Source organism: Sporobolomyces koalae, assembly GCF_050403365.1.
Source record: "Sporobolomyces koalae JCM15063 DNA, S_koalae_JCM15063T_v1_ctg8, whole genome shotgun sequence".
Lineage (NCBI taxonomy): Eukaryota > Fungi > Basidiomycota > Microbotryomycetes > Sporidiobolales > Sporidiobolaceae > Sporobolomyces > Sporobolomyces koalae.
Window position 1 is genome coordinate 465,623 of NW_027481763.1, and position 20,122 is coordinate 485,744.

Genomic DNA, 20,122 nt, shown 5'->3' on the forward strand with positions numbered 1-20,122 from the left:
AAAGGCATTTCCGACAGTCAATTTAGAGCTGCTGGCCAGCTAATCATTCAACACAGCGATTGCTCGAAGCAATCACCTCGACCAGGACACCGTTCAGCTTCATCAAAACATGGAACTCAGCCCCCCGAGCAGCGATGCGGCTTCACCAGTACCCTCACTCGCTCAAGATTCACCTCTGTCTGCCGCTGAGGATCCCGCCGAGTCTCGCTTTCCTCCTGTTACGCTTTGTGCCGAACCGTTGGCTTTTGACGATTCGAACCCCTTCGACACGCGTCTACCTTCGCCCCGCTCGCGAACCTACTCTGCGGCTTCGAGCGTCAGCTCTTTCCACTCGTCGTCCCGATCGAGCTACCTCGACGCCGGCAGCCCCGACGACTCTGCATGCACTTCGCATCCATCCTTTGACTCAAGCTACACGGCTTTGAGCCTCGAACCGACTGGTTTCGGCTTGCTCGTGGAGCAGCCCGGAGTCGGGCAGCTTTCGGTCCATTGGGATCAGCTCGTCCAATTCCTCGTCGATCGTGAGTTGTATCGCTCGCTCGCTGATATCCCGCTCCCGATTGACAGTACCCTGGTCGCCGTGTACAGCTCAGACAAGCGCACATTTGCCAAGCGACCATCCCATCGCTCAGGCGGGCGCTTTTCTTGCTTGCAAGTTGACCTCGTATCCCCTCCCAGCTTGCAGTATCGATGAGCGAGCTGACCTACGATTGAGCATAGCTCTACCTGCGAGCGCTCTAGCAACCGACGGCCCGCCTCACGCTTTCAGTGCTCAATCTCACGACACTGTTCTCCCGTTGAGCGCGGGACTGCGCGGGTTTTCGCTCGCCGAGCACCAGGTTCCTTACAGTGACTTTGACAGCGATCCAAACGGCGACGGATTGCAGACTGCGCACCCCTTCAGGACTACATTTCCCCCCCTTATGGCTTGCGGAAGGACCCCTGTACCGCCACTTTCAGGAAACTTGCCAGCTCCTCCTCGCCAAGCCAAATCAATTGACCCTCGAAAATTCGCGCCTCCTCGTCCTGCTTACGAACCCCCGCTGGTCGGCGAAAGCATCCACCAGACGTTGGCCGCTAATTCGAGACCGGCCGAACGCTGGCCTCAACCCCATCTGCTGAACTCATCGTTGCAAGGTTTCGCTCGCGGACCGATCCAATCATTGACTCCTTTCCAGAATCAAGGTAGTGACCAAGCATCGAGAGACAGGCGAGGAAAGGGGAAGCGATCTGCAACAACACGCCGACTAAACAGCGAGACGGAAGTCTATGCATGGAATCCGATCAAGTGTCAGCTTGTTCCGGTACCCGACGGTACAGACGATCCCGAACACTTTGTCGAGGAGGATTGGGACGCGTACGGTAACAGGATCAAGGTGCCGCTGGAGCTCGTTGTCTTTGGCCCTGGCACATGTGGGTTTACAAGCAGTCTCGTTCTCAGCTCAGCCAACTGATTGAGATCGGTTTCGCCTTTCGGACAGACCGTCAAGTCGTTGAACGCAATGTCAAAATCCTGCCATCAGACACTACCTCGCGAGTGAACGATTTCCTCCGAGCGCAGTACTGCGTTGCGACATGCAGCTTCCGCTTTGATGGCAAACGACCCTCGGTCATTCGACAGCATGTCGTCTCGTGCAAGCAGAGAATGCGACTCGTACCTGGATCAGACCCGCTCAAGCGGCTATGCCAGCTCCAGCTCGAGGCGCAACAGTATGTACAGCCTGCAATCAAGTCCGTTCTCGAGTCAAACTTGACAAATACCTCCCCTATATCAGACGCGTACGGCCTATTCCCCGCAGGGTGTCGACGGCAGGACCACCTCTAGGATCCGACCGGCGCCACCAGGGATTGCCCTCGAATGACGATGCGTTCGCTGACGACAGAAGCATCCACAGCTTCGAAAGCATCGATTCGGCGCCTCAGATGACGAGTCGACGCGGACGGCGTCGTCCTCTCTCCTTTGCGGGCAGCATCGCATCGACTCACTCTTCTCCGGCGATTCTTTCGGTGAGTTCGTCTTCAGAAGCAAATCAGCGGTATCCGGATACTGATGCATGCACTATCAGCAGGAAGAGGATGCTGCAGTTGAAGGCATCGACCAGAAATGGGGGTCACATCGACCTTGGATTGCCGAAACAGGCTCTGTGCACGCTTCTGAAGAAGGCACGGCTCGTTGCCGCCATCCTCTTGCGCGACTATCACGAACGACCCTCCCAGCCAGACTGAAGCCGAGACACACAGCGTGCCATTGGATCAAGTAGGCCGCAGTTTGTCTTTAGGCTTACGGCGAAGCTCTTGATGCGGTGACTGATGCGTTCTCGGGTTCCGGTCAAGCAGGACGTTTGGCTCTCAAGCTATGGCCTCAAGACGCCGACGATCAGCAGCAATACCCTCGAGAGCCAGCAGCAACAGCACTCGATGGCGCTGGACTCGCCTGTGCGCCGTGACCCGACTAGCAGCTTTCTCGCGATGGATTGAGAAGTTTGAATTTTTCCTTGGCTTTGATAGCTAATCTTATGATTTTTCAATGGGCAATTAATTGTGATCGTAATTGGACGACGTGACTGCCCGGGCGAGCCGAGAGAGTGGACCAGATACAGCGCTGTACAGCTGTGTGTCTGAACAGCATAAGAGAATTGCGGGACAAGACGTGGAGTAGCCTAGTGGGAGAACTGGAGAAGGCGGAAAGAAAAAGAGTCATTCGCCAGGCGGACTTTCGGCAGCGCCAGTCGCGGAGAAGCGTGATTCACAAATTCGAGGCCTCTGGTTCTCCCGGCTCGCTTTCCTCCTTCTCCCACCACCCGCCATGTCTGCCCGCACCGCCCTCAACTCGCTTAAGCTCGCCGCTCGCCAGGCGCCCAAGGGCACCCGTGCCTACTCGCTCCTGACTGGAGCCAAGGCTGTCGCGGCGGTCGCTCCCCGAACTGCGTCGCTCACTGTCAGTCACAATCTCGCATTTGCTGCTTCTCTCGGCTCCACTCACGCTGTGACTCGTCTCCTCGCTTGCATCTGCAGGCCACCCGTGGTGTCAAGACCCTCGACTTTGCCGGCACCAAGGAGACCGTCTACGAGCGCGCTGGTAAGCTAGACAGACTTGTCGTCGGAGAAATCTCTTCTCGTCGCTCGCCTCCATATGTTACCCCGCGAAATTTCGCGAGCCGATAAACGCCGGTGACGCGCGACAACCGATCCGCATACACGTACCCGAGCAGTGCCGACTCGCAGCAGGAACGTATGCCCGAAACTGCCTCGCGCTAAAGGCAGGCACAGGCGACGAGATCACAACACGCGCACCGCTCGCAGCGAAACTGTCGACTGACCCGAGTGTTTGTGCATGCCTTGCAGACTGGCCTCTCCCCAAACTCCAAGAGTACTTCAAGAACGACACCCTCGCCCTCATCGGTTACGGTTCCCAGGGTCACGGACAGGGTCTCAACGCCCGCGACAACGGCATCAACGTCATCGTCGGTGTCCGTGAGGGAGGCGAGTCCTGGAAGCAGGCTCAAGAGGATGGCTGGGTCAGTCTGATTGCAACATGCATGTTCCACCCACCGCTCGTCCTGACTCTTGTTTCCGCTCAAAATCCAGGTCCCCGGCAAGACTCTTTTCCCCATTAACGAGGCCATCGAGAAGGGTACCATCATCATGAACCTCCTCTCCGATGCCGCCCAGTCGCAAACCTGGAAGGACATCAAGCCCCTCATCGTACGTTTTGATCGCGGGACGGTGTCGTGCATGCAACGAATGAGCTGATGATTCTTGTTGCGACGGCGCTCAACAGACTGAAGGCAAGACTCTCTACTTCTCGCACGGTTTCTCCCTTGTCTACCACAAGGACACCGGAGTCGAGGCCCCTAAGAACGTCGATGTCATCCTCTGCGCCCCCAAGGGATCCGGACGCACCGTCCGAACTCTCTTCAAGGAGGGTCGTGGTATCAACGCCTCGATCGCCGTCTGGCAAGACGTCACCGGCAAGGCCATGGAGAAGGCTCGTGCCCTCGCCGTCGCCGTCGGTACCGGTTACGCCTACGAGACCACCTTCGAGAAGGAGGTCTACTCTGACCTCTACGGTGAACGTGGTGTCCTCATGGGAGGTATCCAGGGAATGTTCCTTGCCCAGTACAAGGTTCTCCGCGAGAACGGACACTCCCCGTCCGAGGCTTTCAACGAGACCGTCGAGGAGGCGACCCAATCGCTCTTCCCCTTGATCGGCCAATACGGTATGGACTACATGTACAACGCGTGCTCGACCACCGCCCGCCGTGGTGCCCTCGACTGGGCTCCCAAGTTCGAGGCTGCCAACAAGCCCGTGTTTGAGGCCCTCTACAAGGCTGTTCGCGACGGAACCGAGACCCGCCGATCGCTCGAATTCAACGGACAGAAGGACTACCGCGAGAAATTCGCCATCGAGACCAAGGAGATCGACGAGCAAGAGATCTGGCGCGCCGGAAAGACCGTCCGTTCGCTCCGTCCCGACTACAAGAACTAAGCAGCGAGAAATTAGTTTCTCCCCCTCTTGCCTGCTTTCTTCAACGTCAACTCTATCGTTTTGCAACTCTCCTGCACAGCTCGTATTCCTTTTCCCGTTTACTTTCTTCCTTTTTATGTCGTATCGTTTGCCACTTTCCATCTCAACCCGCGCTATTACCCTCTTCCCACACGACCACCCCCCAAAAATACGCCTTCTCGATGCAACTGGCTTATAATTAGTTCGTCACTACCTGTGCGCATTCGCCGTGAGCAGACTCTTGTTTTGCCTGTGTCGAGTTACAACCCCATCGCGTCCTCTCGCCGTGTATGATAGACTCGGAGACAAATCCTCTCTCTCAACGCTCTTTGCCTCTTTGGGAAAAGCAAACGCTACGAAGTGGATCAGAGAGACTGGCGGATATTGCAAGAGGTGGAGCATCTCGCGCGATAAGCGGTTTCGTTTTCCGTTCATCATGTTCAGTGAGCCGGACTTTGTCAAACTCCTGTCGCAATCTTGCTGAATCGACTGAGGTTCGGATGCAACAGCGGTCGCGCTCCTGATCGTGTCGGATACGGCATCTGCCGACCCTGCTTCGGATCGAGTGCTGCCCCTCATCTCGGACCTACTCGTCTCGACCGGAGTGTACTCGATCGAGAGTACCAAGATTGTCCCCGATGAACCTCAAGAGATCAAGTCGGCACTCGAGACTTGGATCGATCAAGGTGTGCAGCTCTGTCTGACCAGTGGAGGCACCGGATTCGGAACGAGAGATTGCACGCCCGAGGTTAGGAGCAACGGTTTTCGGCCTGGGCTGTACCGACAAGCATGCACATATTGACCCGATATCTGTCATTGTAGGCGGTGGCAACATTGATCGACAAACCCGCGCCTGGACTCGTCGCGGCGATGCTCCTCGGATCGCTCAACATTACTCCGCTCGCAGCTCTGTCCCGTCCAGTCGCAGGAATCGCACTCCCTCGTTGTCGAGCCGCGTTAGACGCTGCTGGAGCAGGGAGCCTGCTCGTCACGCTACCAGGTTCGCCAAAAGGGGCCAAGGAGAACTTGGAGACGCTGCTCAAAGTCCTCCCTCACGCTCTCGAGCTCGCGCGAGGTGACCACGGTCGTACAACTCGAGTTCACAAGAACATTGAACAAGGTCGAGACGGCATGGACGAGAACGAATCGATTCGCGGCGCGAGCGTACAGGGCCAGCACCCACACGATCAAGCTCACGCTCACAGTCACACTTGTGGCGGCTCGCACACGCATTCTCGTTCACACTCCCACTCTCACTCGCATGGACACCATGCTCCTCGATCACGCACCCTCATGTCTCAAGACCCTTCGATCGCGATCGCCTCTCGACAACGCCAATCCCCGTGGCCGCTCGTCTCGGTACCCGACGCCCTCGCGCTCGTGTTCGAGCACACTCCAGTCCTTCCAGTCGAGACGGTCACGGTGGACGAGAATCTCGTTGGACACGTTCTTGCGGACGACGTTTGCTCACCGAAACCCATCCCGAATAGTCCTTCGACCAACATTGACGGATATGCCGTCCGATGTCAGTCACCCTCTTTCCTCGAGACGCGGAAAAAGCGATCTGCTGGCTGACTCCGCCTAGTTCCGCGTTGTCCAACGAGATAGCGACGGACGCTCCGGGGGTCTACAAAGTCGTGACGACGTTCCCAAAGGTCCCGCTCGAGGCAGGATCCGTGTACAGGATCAACACGGGAGCTCCACTGCCTCCAGGGATGGACGCCTGCATCATGGTGGAAGACACGCAAGTCGTTTCTCGAGACGAGCACGGCGAAGAAGTCGAAGTGAGACTCTTGGCCCAGGTCGATCCGGGAGAGAACGTCAGGAAGGAAGGGAGCGATGTCCGACAAGGAGAAAAAGTACTCGAGCAGGGCGACGTCATCAGTCATGTCGGAGGCGAACTTGGAACCCTTGCATTTGTCGGCAAGAGATCGGTGAGCATGCTTTGTAGGTTCTTGGTGCGTTCCTCGGGTTCGTTGCTCACGACTCCGAGATTCGGGTCAATCAGGTTGCGGCGCACCGACGACCAATTGTCGCGGTCCTTTCGACCGGCAACGAGCTTATCGATCTGCAAGATGTCTCTTCGACTACGACGAGCTCGTTCTCTGCGATCGTCGACTCGAACCGACCCACCCTGCTCTCGATCCTTCAGCACCACCGATTCGAGACGCTCGACCTCGGGATCTGTACCGACTCGATGGCGGCGACGAAAGCTGCGCTCAAGAAGGGAGTTGAAGAAGCGGATCTCGTGATTACGACGGGAGGGACGAGCATGGGCGTGAGCGATTTGCTCAAACCGTGCATCGAGCGCGAACTCGGGGGCTCGGTCAAGTTTGGACGAGTCGCGATGAAACCGGGGTGAGTCTGCCACGCACCACTCGTCCATCGAAATTTCCGACCGCTGAGTTTGAGGGGGAAACTAGGAAACCGACCACGTTTGCGACAATCCCGGCGCATCCGTTCGCGCCCAGTCGCAATCCGAAACTCGTGTTTGCTTTGCCGGGCAACCCGGCATCAGCCTTAGTCACGTTTTACCTGTTTGTCATGCCTGCGTTGCGCAAGATGGAAGGTCGGCGGCAGGGCGAGTGGGAATTACCGCGCGTGCCAGTCACGGTACGTTTTCTTCCCCTTTCGGGAACCGACTCGAAGCGGGCGTCTCTTGATTGACTTGGGACTACGTTGTTTTCTTCACTGCAGTTGACATCGACGGTCCGACTTGATTCCCGAGCCGAGTACCAGCGCGTGCTCGTGCGAGCGACGCGAACGGGCCTCGAAGCAGTTTCGACTGGCGGGCAACGTTCCTCTCGCACGGTCAGCCTTGCTGGTGCGAACGGGTTGCTCGAATTACCTGCTCAGACGGATGCAGAGGCGGAGAAGCGATCCGGTGAGACTGTCTCGTGTGTTCTGATCGGAGATGTAGCTGTGCACTTGTAATCCGAATTGTGAGACATAACGGAAAAGAGATCTTGCTACAGTAGTGATTGGCGCACACGATCATCTCCTCGCCTTTGCCATCGTCCACCGCTTCTGTGAGTGTGCATAGCGAGTGTACAACGACACGGGTCCATTGTGCTGACAGTCCTAGCCGCTGCCTTCTCCCCCGTTCCGCTCCGACCAATCGCTCGCGCGCTCTCAACCGTCCAACTCCAACTCGCTCGGCTCATCTCGACCCCGCCCCTAGCCTTGTGAGTCTCTGCGCACCGTATCCATAGGAATGTCGTATCTTCACCACTGACAAACCGCTCGCCGCGCCGTACTCGCCTTTTGATTCTCTGCTCTCATCGTTACCTCTCATCGCCGTCTCGCCTTGCTTCATCTCGGCTGTTATCGCGCAAATGCAGTTTGTCCGAGATGTTCTCCCGTGTCGCTCTCCGTGCTGTCGCTCCTCGCGCTCTTCCCCGCGTTCAGCCCGCTCGCACTTTCCTCACTTCTCTCCCCCGCTTCTCTGCCGTCGAGCCCACCGTTCTCGGTTCGTCCTTGTCCATTCCTCTACGTGTTCAAGCCATCAAAAGTCAGTCAACGCTGACTCCCTGTAAACTCGGTGACGGCAGGTCCCGGAGGAAAGACTGGTGAAGTCCCCAAGGACATTGAGCAAGCGACCGGTCTCGAGCGATTCGAACTCCTCCACACCCTCAAGGGCGAACAGGCCTTCTCGCTCGAACCCCTTCAGGTTGACCGTCTCGGCACTCTCGCCGACCCTATCATGGTCTTCTCCCTCGTAAGTCATTCAAGAACCTTGTTCCCTCCCTCTCCTTCTACCCTGCGTCCTTGCCTCTCCACAATCTCTCGAGAAATAAGGCGAGAGGGACAAGACCGAAGAGCCAAAGACTGGTACTCCCGAGGGATTTTTGGACAACGCGGCAAAGCAAATATACCCACTAGGGTCCAGCACACGAGCTTGCAGAATCTATCACGTGCTGACCGTATTCCATTTTCCTTGCCAATAGGACAAGGAGCGCATCGTCGGCTGCACTGGATACCCCGTCGACTCGTGAGTTTCTTCTTTTTCTTTTCTCTTTGTTACTCGGTCTGACCAGGATACTGACGATGATCCAAATTTGGGAATGCGTCATTCTCATAGGCACGACACCATCCTCTTCCCCGTTGGCAAGGACAAGCCCGTGCGATGCCCTGAATGTGGTTCGGCATACAAAGTCGACTTCCACGGACAGGAGCACGACGACCACCACCATTAGAAAATTTCTTCCCATTTTTTGATTGATCACAATTCGAAAGAAACGGATGAAACAAAAAAATTAGCTCTATCTCTTTCTCTCTTGCACTTTTGGTTTTTGTTCTTTTTCGGAAAAGAGAGTGGTAGAACTGCTGACAGGATGGGCGACTGTCACGGATTATTCTCGTTTTTATATGTTTCTCATCATCGTCGAGGCCGAGATAGAAGAGAGAGAGAGAGGTGTTTTTCGACTTGAACAATGGAGGGCAACAACAACAAATAGTTAGGGTATCGAGGTAAAGATACTCGTGAGGGTATATACTGAATAGGTACAGTGAGCGTCGAGTCGCGAGTTGGGTTCGGCGGCGAAGGAACCTGTTTATAATACGCTCAACCCCGCATCGACTCGGATCTGGCGTTCGGCGTTGAACGCGCAGGAATTCGTCAGATCTCACTTCGCAAAAGTGTCTAAAATGGTGACGCCGAGAACCCAAGAGTCGAGGGTTGTACGAATGGGGAAACCGAGCTTTGCTGAATCAAAACTTGTTCGTCTTGATTTTCCTGAGACTGATCTGCGTACGAACCAGATCAGGATCAGCACCTGCTACTCTGGCGTTCGTATGGTTCCGAAAAGGCTTACCTTTTTCGGTTTGTAATGGCCCGTCTCAAACGAACGTTCTTCTCGTCCAGGTAAAGCCAGGAACGGATCGTGTCGGATCCCATGTTTCGGGCAGACATGATGATGAGTATGCGAGCGAGGGAAAGACTGTTGCAAACGAGTTCGAGAGTCGTCAGGTATTTGTTCCCAGACGCAAAGAGGCCGAGACGGAAACGCACGAAGGGATTCGACCATGATTCCCGTTCGACCTCGAGTGTGCATCTCTTGGTTGATGCTGGCTTGGGCAACTCGACGAGCTCGTGCGGAACATTGCCTTGGATTTCTTCAAACGGTTCGTAGTACGAAGACGTAGACGAAGACGAAGACGAAGCGGACGAGGTCGAGCAGACCGAAGAAGCTCGAGATGAAGCGCGACGGTGCATGCGGTAAAACACCATGTTATGTTGCCTGTTCGTCTCTCGTGTGGAATGTGCAGCAGAGAGAGAAGAGGAGCGATGGGCTCGTCTGACTAGCTGCGATCTGTCACCAACTAGCGTGCAGATGAACAAGCAGAAAAAGTCAGCGAATGCTGACAATAACCAACCTCCGCCGATCGTGCCGACTGCCGAAGCCGAAGCGGGGGAGCCCGAACCCGTTTGCCCTTCGGCAGGCCTCTCCGCCGAGCACACCTCGCTTTCAAGTCACAACTCGCGAAGAGCTAGACACCCTAGTCTAGAACATCGAATCCAAGCTTCAGGGGCTGCCTGGCGCTCGACTGGGCCTCACGGACAAGATAGGCAGGTAACCAAAAATCGATGGCAATATTGCTACTGCAGAGTGTGACTGCGGGAGATCAAGCTCGAGTGTGAGGGGCCTAGTAGTAGGGTTGCCAACCTGCCCAGCGCAAAAAGGTCAGCAGCTAGCTGGAGGCCGACTGAGCCGTTGAAAGGACGTACCAGAAAAGATGCTCGAGAGGTTGCGAGCGTCGGTCGCTTCTTGGATAACCTGGTTCACAGAGTATTGTACGCTCAAGCGAGTGTCAAGCTTGCTCCTGACGATCGCGAGTGCTCGATCGGCATCGTCTGGCAAGTCATCGAGACCTTCAGCCTCTTCCGATCCTTGAATGCGTTTCGCCATTTCGGAAGAGACAGCCCTAGGGGAGAGCACGAGCCAAGCTGGAATTAGCTGGTACGTTCCGAGCGTAAGGCTTGTAGAGCGCTCACCAGTTTTGCAAAGGGTCGTGCTTGAACACTTCGAGCACAGTCATGAGGATATTTGACCGATCTCGCAAGACTCGAAGCGTCTCTTCGGAGCTCCGTCTGAAGACTCCATCGACACCACTTGCTCCGAACCCGTCGACAAGATTTTGCGTCAAGCGGAACGGAACAAGCTCGGGAATCGGTAGACGCTTGCCCTGTTTAGTGAGACGACTTTGTGTCAGATCGAAGCCTCAATGGAACCTGGTGATGCTAGTGGTCGACTTACCTGCTCGAACGCGATTCCAAAGTCAATATGCACGAGTTCTCCTGTCGATTCATCCATGAGGATATTCGAGACGTGCCGATCCCCAAGTCCGAGGATGTAGCCAATCATCGAGGTAGTAGCCACACTTCGCGAATAGTTCAAGCGCATTTCGAACCAGAGCGAGGGAACTTTCTGCCGCTGCCAGAACAGGTGACGCATGAGAGGCGGCATTTCGCCTAGTGTTTTGAGGAAAGTAGCCAGCTTGAGCTCGTTCATCACTTCAGGACTTGACTTGTGAGCCCGTTCGAGCTTTCCCAGAGCGGCTCGCGCATTCTGAGGTGTCTGAGGATGCATTTGACTGTCGAGGCAAGCGCTTTCAGCACATGTCACCGAGGTTGAAGCCGTATCACTTACTCGTATAGACGCTGCAGACAACTGCCCAAGGGAGTTGTGTTGGCCACAAATTCAATCAAGCCGTTCGAGTCGGGGAGCGGTATGACCTTGTAAGTCCGGATGTGTAGCTTGCGACGTCGCGTCCCGATATCCCTTTTGAGGAGGTCATTGACAAGGACAAAGATCTGCTCCATGACAGCATCTTGGCGTACTTCGTCATCACCCTTTAACTATATAAATCACGGCAGAAGCTGTGAGTCTTGGTGGTTTCAGGCGATAGAGATGCACTTGCGCTTACCAATTGGCGATAGTGCTTGCCGTCGCTGCCCAAGCAGGTCACAATTTTGGGCACGTGGATGCCGCCTGCAGTGTCGAAGTATTCGGCATAGCCTACGATGTGAGGAAACGAGCCGTCGGGGTACTGGCCAGTGGGGTCAATGGGGAGGTCGAAGGTCGAGACGGGAATCGGTTGATCGTTCAGTTTCGACCTGATGCGCATTGACGGCAGAATTTTGAGCTCTCCCTTTTTGATTGCGCCTCGGTTGTCGACGTAGTGAGCGCTATCCTTCAACCGAAATGCTGCCCATTCTCCGTATGCATCGCAGGCCAACTCGAGGCTTTCGATCCTCGACCGCAACCTGTCATCCTCCTTTACATGCTCGATGACATCGGCAGCCGCTTGGGCACGAGAATTCTTCGGAATGTCGCCTTTGGTGGTCGAGGAGCGGCGACTCGATTTCGACTGCGATGGGGCTTCTCGCAAGGCGTGAATTGGGAAGAAGGCGTGGAATGTGTGCTCTTTGCAAAGGCGCTGGACGAGCCGGCGAATGTTCTTGGCAGACGTTGAAGGGCGACTTGGAACCGAGAGACGAGCGGAAAGTTGGTAAGCGAGGAAGACGAATTTATGAGACGGGATCGCCGCAAGGAGCGGTTTGAGGAGAACGTGAAGTTCTTCGCTGTCAGCGTGCGCGAGCCAGAGCGCACAGAAGCGAAAGACTTTATCATTTGCTCCGTCAGACTCGGCAAGTGCGCGAGAATAGTTCTCGATCGCTCTCGAGAGCATGTTCCGCGTAGTCCGCTCCGCCTCCTCCAATTGCTGACGGTCCTCGACAAGGTGTGCCTTCGCTTGCAACTTTGAACGCTCGAGCTTGTTGCTGTCGAGCGTATTGCCACCGCTATTGGACTTTCGCTGCCTGTCCATCTCCTCGAATTCAATAGTCTTGCGGCGGTTGTACGCCGCGAACCGCGCTCGTTTTTCCTCTGTTGCCTTTGACAGCTCTTGATACTGCTGATCGGCGAAGTCCGCGAACGCCTGGAAAATATGCGCGCGATCGCTGGGGGTCGTCGTGGGTTGCATGGTTCTGATCGCTGGATCGAAGTAATCTTCCAGGACTTGACTAGGCTTACGGATATGAGCTTCTCCGGTCCATTCGCCCTGTTCCCCGTGAAAAGCGTCAGTTACTTCCACGAATTGAATGGAAGAACGCTGACTGACAAGAGTTGCCCAGACAAGCGGATTCTTCCGTCCTGATCGCTCGTTGACTTTTTTGAGGAGATTGATCGCGGATGTATGTTCTCTTTGTGCCCACAGAACATGTGCTAGCTCGCAATCGACATCGACCATAGATGTTTCATCGGCAAGCGTGTGTGCAAACGTGGTGGCGTTGAGGGCAACTTGCAGATGTCCGGCTTTACGAGCCCGTCTGCTGAGTTCGATCAGGCAGGTACGCTCTTGGCTCGTAATGACTGTGCTGATAGGCGACTCGAAGGCATCTCCGACGGATTCGAGTCTCTCGCGCGCTCTCACAGCTCGAAGGCGTGAGATACGAGTAGACAGAACGATTTCAGCCTGTTCAAATCTATCTCAGCGGTATCTGTCGTCAGCTATGGCAGCGACTCGGCAAAAGAAAGAGCTGTGCAGGTGCTGAGCTCACGAGAAATCGGCAGGAACAACCGCCAGCCCTTTGAGACGTTCTGCTGTAATATTGTCGCCTTCGCCTATGTCTGCGAAGCTCTTCACCTCGCGCAGCGCCAGAATTGTCGAGATGACTTTGTCTTCAGGGTTTGGCGATTCGAGGCCAACGTTTGCCAGCTTGGCAACCTCGTCGATGAGACAATTATCGACGATCGCGAGTGAATCGGCGATAGGCCGATTAGAACGGACCGCTTGAAGCGCTGAGTAGAGGTGAGCGCTTGAGGTACCGGCAGCTCGTCGCTCGACAGGAAGATCCCAGCAATCGGTTCGCCATGCAAGCTCGTATGGCAAGTCGGGCGAGAAATTCCCGTCCTGCAGTGATCCATCAAGCCGAGCTGGTTCCAACATAGACGAGGCGAGTCGATTGAAGCCAAACGATGCGAGGGATACCACAACGCCGGCTGTTGCAGAACGATCGAAACTGCCTAGATGCTGGGCCTGAGCTTCGTACCGCGCACCATAAGCAGAGAAGGCGTCTTGCCATCGACCTTCATGACGATAGCGGTTGACAAGGGATTGGCGGATGTCATTACTTTCTCGGCCATAGAAGCCATCGGGTTCGTCGATCTTTGAGTAGATATGGTAGAGCAGGTCTTGGGCTTGCGCATCGCTTCGCGAGTCCTGGTGAGCAGCAGCCTGTTCCTGAAACAGGTGATCGTATTCGCGGGCAAGCTCGAGGAAGAGTAGGCCGTCAAAAAAGGATCCGATAGTAACGGCGCCTTTTGCGAGGAGCAGCCAAGGCACAGTCAGCCATTTGTCGAAGCGTGAAGCCGACGTTGCCGAAAGGTCGGTCCGAGGATGACGACGGAGATGTACAGCGGCCTTGACGAGGACGGAAATTGTTCGCATGTCAATGGTTTTGGCTTGAAGAAGTTGTGACACGTAGCGAGAAACGATTGGCGCGACGTCGGGGTCACTGGATGTGTGGGCATGAGAGAGGATCGAGTGCAGGAGATGGGGAATGGCGATGCTGCTGAACTGAACACTCGTCTTGATGAGCGGTACGAGCTGCGCGTAGAAGGCGTCGCTTTCTGCGCGCACATCTGCAAGGAGCTCGGCGAAGCTGCGCACCCATACGTCGTAGTCTCCCGCCTTGTCAATCCATTCTGCGTCGCTCAGATCGCTGAGCGTTCTGGGAAAGCGTTTGCGCAGGTACTGTGGGCGAAGGAGGGAAGGCTCGAAGAGGAGCGTGACAATGGGTCGTACTTGCCTGTCAAACTCCAACGGGAGCAGCTCGTCCTTCGAGCTCGCAACACTCGCGATCAGCTTGGCGGTGTCGAACGCTGATGAGACGAGCGTGCGATCCTTGCTCTTGAGGAGATGCAATACTCGGACCAGCAGAGCTCGTTTGATACCGCCCTCGTTTTCGATTGTAGGCACACAGTCGTCGCGAAGAAGGCCGTCCTGCCCCGCTTCAATCAAGCTAGGCGCCTCGATGCGTCCTCCGGCATTATATGCCAGCTCAGCGAAGGCGCCGCAATCCTGTGTCGACAAGTCTTGCGGACTCTCGATCGCTTGCAAAAGCCTCCACAACATCCGCCCGCTCACTGAGCCCGTGACAATGTCGTCTCGTTCTTTGAGCGCTTTCACGAACGCGAACTTGCTGATCGGGCGGAAGTCCGACGTGAGCGCTGCGTACACCTCTTGTTGAGTGAACGTGGATGTGTTGACTACCACGCTAGGCCACAGGAGACAGGTCTCGATTGCTGTTCCTTCCCCTGTACGGCAAAGCTGGCGAAGGGCGTCATCGAGAAAGACGCTGAAGCGATCGATTGCTTCGACACGCTCGTCCACCTGACGAAGCTTTGCTGTCGCGTGCGCAGCTCGTACCAATTGACCTGCGAGCTCCCGATAATTGACATTGTTCTTCTTGTTCTCCGGGACCACGGCGAACCAGCGCTTGATCGTCCAGGTGAGAATGGGGACTGTCACAGCAAGGAGATCGAATTGCGGTAAGAGCTCGACGAGTCCGTGTCCGAGAGCGCCGAGGATGATGGGTTCGTTCACAACGCGATGACCGAGAGAGATTGCCAAGCCGAGGGCCACAAGATAACGCTGTCTTTGCGCCACGAAGGATGCCGCGTGAACCTTTGCAAGCAGCTTCTGGACAATAGAGAACATCGCTGCTGGCGAATTCAGGACGGGATATTCACGATGGAATAGTATCACTGCCGGAACAGTAGAGTCGACCTGGTAGTGTGGTGGAGGTGGTTCGAAGTCGAAGGTCAGGTCAACGGCGAGCTCAAGGATGTCGTGGAAAGTTCCCGCCGCGACCCGGTCGTAATTCTCAAGGGCGGCGAGAAGTTGGTGCTGAGACCAATTCGCCTCATGCGTTTCCGACAGAGCCTCGACGGTCACGTCGTCGGCGATTGAAGCAAGGAGAGTGTCGGCAACGTGCGCGTCTCCAGCTCCGGCATCCTCTGCAAATCGCTGCAGCTGTTCTCGCAGGACCGATATCGGCAGGTCTGGCGTGAAATACTGCCGGACCCGGTGGCGGATGATCGCGAGTGCGACAGTTTCGGCAAGGCATTCAAGTCGACCTTCTTGCGGTGTCCGCTTGATCACGGCGCACATTGTGTTGAAGGCGTCCTGAGTGTGTTCGCTCTGTAGCAGCCAACTCGCTGTCCGCCGGAAATCGGCACGGCGGGCTTCTCGGAGGCTCGTGTACCCAGCGGCTCGGAAGGGCAGTTGTTGGACGAGGTCGACACAAACTTGCTCGTCTTCTGGGAGAGCTGACATATGTCTCGTTGGGAGCCAAATGATATAGCGAGCGTATTCGAGATAAAGCGCGGAGAGAGAAGACAAGCCGAGTCGTTCGGAGACGGCAACAAGTGAGGCGATCACAGATTCACGCAGGTCATTGTTCTTGGCGACTGTGTCGAGAAGAAGGTCGTAAGGCGCGCGTCGATGGGCGGCTGAAGCGATCATCATATTGGCGTTTGCAAGGACCTGCGTCAGGACTTGCTCCGTCTCGGCAAGGTTGAACGTCAGGTTCGCCTTGATATCCTCGATCAGTGGCTGCTCGCCCAAACCTATCTCGTAATAGACTTGGAACAGCCGAGGGGCCGAGGAGGCAGCGCGGAATCGAACACGAAAGTCGGCGTCGGACAGCATGAAAGGAATGATGTTGTTTGGACTGATGACAGTCCCGTCGTCCGAAGTGACAAGCGCGGACCCGACTCTCCAAAATTGTAACGCCGGATCGATTTTGAGGTAGTCGTCAAACACGGCGATGAGCTGCAGTACGAGAGAACGAGCTTTAGTAACCGGTGTGCAAAACAGCAGAGGACGCGACGACACACCTGAAGCCTGATCCGCCATGACGAGAGGACCGTCTTGCGCAGCGCGTTGATGTAAAAATCGCAAAGCTGGCGCGCGAGCGTCCCAAAATCTTCAGTCGAGCCCTCGGCCTTGACCCAAGTTGACGAGACACACTCGAGAAAGCGAAGCGAGACGAGGTGGAATCGTTCGTCTCGAGCATAGCGGTAGTTCGGCAACAGGTCATTGCCGAGATACGTCAAGAACGAGTCGCATTGAGCGAGTCCGAACGAGACCAGGCCAATCTTGGCGGCTTTGAGTGCTTGTTCGGCAAGGATGATCCCGTCTTCGCCTTCGGCCGAGGTGATCGCATCGACAATTTCGACAAGTCGGACTGTGGCGATCGAGCCAGTCGACGCCATCTCGCATGAAGCGAAGCCGCGTACACACATGGCAATGTAAGCTTGGGTGGCGCGACGAGCGGTTAGTGTTCCAACAGTCTGCGCTGCCCGACTCGTCACCTTGATGTTGTCAAAATCATCGGTCTTCTGTGTGGCTTCGAGTTCCTTGAGGCGCTGCGAGGCTTGTGTTGAGGGAACTTGACTTGGGGATCCCGAGGCAGAGGGGGATGATTCGATTCGAGTAACGGCGCCAAGGATAAATCGCAGAGCAGACAAGATCTCCTCGAGGGCTTCACGAGTGCTCGGAGACTTCCACATTGCGCGCAGGAGGAGACATAGCGGTGAGTCAGGGTCGAATGCTGTCGGTGCTGTCTTGGTAGCCTGAACCGGTTCGCGAGAAATGCCCGAGGCCGATCCTGCGTCGAGGAACACGGGATACTCGACATCGTTGGACTCTGCCATTGGCACGAAAAGGAGGTCGAGGCCATGCAGGAGGTATGCACGCTCGGTAGGCTGCCATTTGTGCAGTGCGAGAGTTGGCGCGAGTCGAATGATGATCGTGTTGGCATGACGTAACGCAGGGGTGTGCGAGCGGTCTGTTGCAGACAGAGATATTAGACTTTCGATGCAGAGCGTTGCGGTGGCGAGATCGAGGTGTCGTCGTGCTAGGTCGAGAGACATGCTCGTCCAGTGGGCGTCTCCTCTCCCCTCTGCTTCCTCCAGCAACGCTTCCAGCATTTTCGTCAGCCATGCTGAGATTCTCCGACGTCTCGTTTCCTCCGACTCTTGTGTTCCGCCTGAAAGAGAAGAGCTGACTGAAGAGGGGGTCCGGAAGGAAGATTGCGGCGGTCTGTAAGCAGGTACCCGAGCCTCGATGAAATCCCTGACTCTTGCAGTGTCGCTCAGCTCCAAGGCCTGCGTTGCGACCGGGCAATCGGGAATGAAGGTCGTTTCGAGGAATGCTGGAGTGACTGGGCTGTTGGTCAGGCGACCGATCAGGAGAACAAGGCCAGAGGGGGAGAATGGGTCGGCAGAAGGGCGCGCTTGACCGAACGAGTGAGACCTTGACACGCCCTCGAGCGGTCGCCATGCCGAGGTGATCCAATTGAGAAGCTTGTCGGGGAGTCGCAAGCGGAAGAGCTGGCTGTCCGAGCCCGTGATAGCTAGACACCATTCGAAGAAGCGGCAGACCGAGTCGGATGCGAAATTGGGGCCTTGTAATTCGAGGTCTCGGGCCAAAGTCTCGATAGACTCCGTCAGACTGATAGCGTTGATACGGTCAGCGGCCAGGACCAGGTTCGCCGCATGAGCGCCGGCACGACACGTTTCGGCGACCGAGATTTTCCTCATCAAAGCGGTCCAGACTTGACTCCAAGCATCAGATTGACGTCCAGGTACCTTGAGGAGGCCGTTTTTGTCAAAATCGCCAGCCGCGTCGTCCAGAGCGATGGCGGCTACCAGGAGCAGGTTCCAGCTTTGCAGACGGACATCCAATGACGAGGAAAGCAGTTGCGCGGCCGTCGTCAGGATGCGCCGCTTCGCTTCGGCTTCGAGGCAGTGCTGATGTCGTTCGACCAGGAAAAGGAGGATTTGTGTACGAAACAGCGAAACGCTCAACGGCTGGGTGGTATCACTGATAGAGTCGAGCAACAGAGACAACGGATCATCGATCTAGGATGTTGAGTAACTCATGGTCAGATGGGCGACACATTTGCTGGAGGCAAAAGGACTAACCTTTCTGCGCTTGCCCCTGGCAGTCGCGCTCATCTCGTCATCCGCTCTCGCTTCCACTGCTTCTGACATTTCGTACACTCTCGCCAGTGCGTCTGCGCCAAGTTCCGCGATCGACCAGGCAATGGCGTCCTTTTCATCGAACTCATTTCCGAGACGGAAAGTCCTCGAATCGAACGCTTTGCTACGGCCTAGTCCGTCCACATTGAGGCCGAGACTCAAGTGATCGAGGTTCAGGACATAAGGCTCACGCCAACGGATCGTCGGCTCGGTCAATACGGCCTGATAGAGCTCGTTCGCTCGCAACGTGGCGGATGGTTCGTTCGTCGAGCGATGAGGGTGACTGCGAGGAATGACAAAGGGAAAGAGGTATCGGAGCGAGATGACCACCTGCTCCTTCAGGTTTGCGTTCTTCGTAGGCCAGAGCGCCAGAATCGCGGGCCAGAGATGCGGCCCAAGGTCTCTCATGGAACGTTGATCGTTGAGGTCGAGTTCCGAGAAGGCGCGGTTGAGCGCTACGAGTGCTGAAAGATGTGCGGTCGTTTCGGAGGGAAACATGCGGAAGAAGCGCAGAAACTTGCGAAAAATGGCTCGCGCATGCGCGATGAAGGGCGAAGAGTTCGAACGGAAGACGACCTCGAGACACCCGACGAGCTCAATCTCGAGCGCGTTGGCGGTTCGCTTTGTCGGGGTTGGCAGGGCGAACTCATCTCCTGCCGACTCTCTCAGCGCTCCTCCAAGCGTCTCGTCTTGATCTAGATCCATCGCTTCCGACTCGCTAAATTCTGTACCGATCTTGACCTTTTCGCCAAGCACGGCAGAGAAGCACAGCGTTGTGATATCGGTCCACTGTCGTTCGTCGAGGTGTTCGAGGTGTGGAGGGTGACTGAGCACAGTCCTCAACGCTTTCGCATACGTCAGGGCGTACAGCTGTATCTTGCCGCTGACCGAAATCATTTGAGTGAGGTGATTGATCAAAGCTTTTGCGCTCTTTCTGGGTAGAAGCCGGTAGACTTTTTCGGCTAGCCAGCGGACCATCTGCGCAGCCTCCTCGAGTCGCTTTCCAGTGGCGGCGCTCTTTCCTGAAACGGAGGCATTGCGTTCAATGATGACGATGTAGAAGATGGATTGAAGAGTTTCGAGCCACGAATGCCTGCGGTCCTCGCTCAGCGCTCGAAAATTCCGTTTCACTGACAGGAATTCTCGGCAGCGCGAGAGTCCTTCGGCACGTTGCTTGATCTTGTCCGATTCGAGGAGCTCCTTGATTGCGGCCCATTCGCGCATGACACTCATGACGAAATCTGCATGGCGGAATCGTCAGGTCCGACAAATTGCCGATCCGCGGAAAGCAAGCAATCGATTCATACTTTCGTTACTGTTCTTCGACCTGCCTTGAATGTCGGCAGGACTGGCAGTGCTTCAACACGATCGGTCCGCTCAGACAGCAATTGGCACAGCCTGCGAAGAAGAGCGTCAGTTGCTGTCATAACGTCAAAGCAAGACGTTGATGCCTGCATGGTGCCTTGGGCTCCATGGCACCAGCATACGGCAACAAGCGCTCAAGGGGAGAGCCAGGTGACAATTGGCTTACTGTTCCGCTCCCGAATCTCTCGATTCTGGA

At 55.9% G+C, this 20,122-nt stretch overlaps 6 protein-coding genes across 6 annotated transcripts; 4 read left to right on the top strand and 2 right to left on the bottom strand.

The window, feature by feature from the left end:
* Positions 1–109: 109 nt before the first annotated feature.
* On the top strand, positions 110–1,862 carry JCM15063_004802 (uncharacterized protein; the record flags this gene model as incomplete). Its single annotated transcript, XM_076677462.1, has 4 exons — positions 110–521; positions 1,321–1,413; positions 1,482–1,714; positions 1,776–1,862. The coding sequence occupies 4 exons, from the start codon at positions 110–112 to the stop codon at positions 1,860–1,862; spliced, it is 825 nt and encodes a 274-aa protein (XP_076535548.1).
* Positions 1,863–2,806: 944 nt separating this feature from the next.
* ILV5 (ketol-acid reductoisomerase) lies at positions 2,807–4,489 on the top strand (the record flags this gene model as incomplete). Its single annotated transcript, XM_076677463.1, has 5 exons — positions 2,807–2,938; positions 3,016–3,079; positions 3,346–3,518; positions 3,589–3,705; positions 3,782–4,489. The coding sequence occupies 5 exons, from the start codon at positions 2,807–2,809 to the stop codon at positions 4,487–4,489; spliced, it is 1,194 nt and encodes a 397-aa protein (XP_076535549.1).
* A 454-nt stretch (positions 4,490–4,943) lies between these two features.
* Positions 4,944–7,441, top strand: JCM15063_004804 (bifunctional molybdopterin adenylyltransferase MobB/molybdopterin molybdotransferase MoeA family protein; the record flags this gene model as incomplete). The annotated part of the gene is made up of 7 exons (XM_076677464.1): positions 4,944–4,950; positions 5,017–5,255; positions 5,330–6,032; positions 6,116–6,441; positions 6,516–6,865; positions 6,931–7,120; positions 7,205–7,441. 7 exons carry the CDS (start codon positions 4,944–4,946, stop codon positions 7,439–7,441), a joined length of 2,052 nt encoding a protein of 683 aa, XP_076535550.1.
* A 417-nt stretch (positions 7,442–7,858) lies between these two features.
* Positions 7,859–8,703, top strand: COX4 (cytochrome c oxidase subunit IV; the record flags this gene model as incomplete). Its single annotated transcript, XM_076677465.1, has 4 exons — positions 7,859–7,976; positions 8,059–8,225; positions 8,455–8,498; positions 8,589–8,703. The coding sequence occupies 4 exons, from the start codon at positions 7,859–7,861 to the stop codon at positions 8,701–8,703; spliced, it is 444 nt and encodes a 147-aa protein (XP_076535551.1).
* A 514-nt stretch (positions 8,704–9,217) lies between these two features.
* Positions 9,218–9,737, bottom strand: JCM15063_004806 (uncharacterized protein; the record flags this gene model as incomplete). The annotated part of the gene is made up of 3 exons (XM_076677466.1): positions 9,218–9,253; positions 9,322–9,447; positions 9,519–9,737. The coding sequence occupies 3 exons, from the start codon at positions 9,735–9,737 to the stop codon at positions 9,218–9,220; spliced, it is 381 nt and encodes a 126-aa protein (XP_076535552.1).
* A 416-nt stretch (positions 9,738–10,153) lies between these two features.
* TEL1 (DNA-binding protein kinase TEL1) lies at positions 10,154–19,794 on the bottom strand (the record flags this gene model as incomplete). The annotated part of the gene is made up of 10 exons (XM_076677467.1): positions 10,154–10,173; positions 10,236–10,432; positions 10,503–10,693; positions 10,765–11,101; positions 11,158–11,366; positions 11,435–12,571; positions 12,632–12,995; positions 13,071–16,348; positions 16,414–18,441; positions 18,505–19,794. 10 exons carry the CDS (start codon positions 19,792–19,794, stop codon positions 10,154–10,156), a joined length of 9,051 nt encoding a protein of 3,016 aa, XP_076535553.1.
* Between the last annotated feature and the right edge of the window lie 328 nt (positions 19,795–20,122).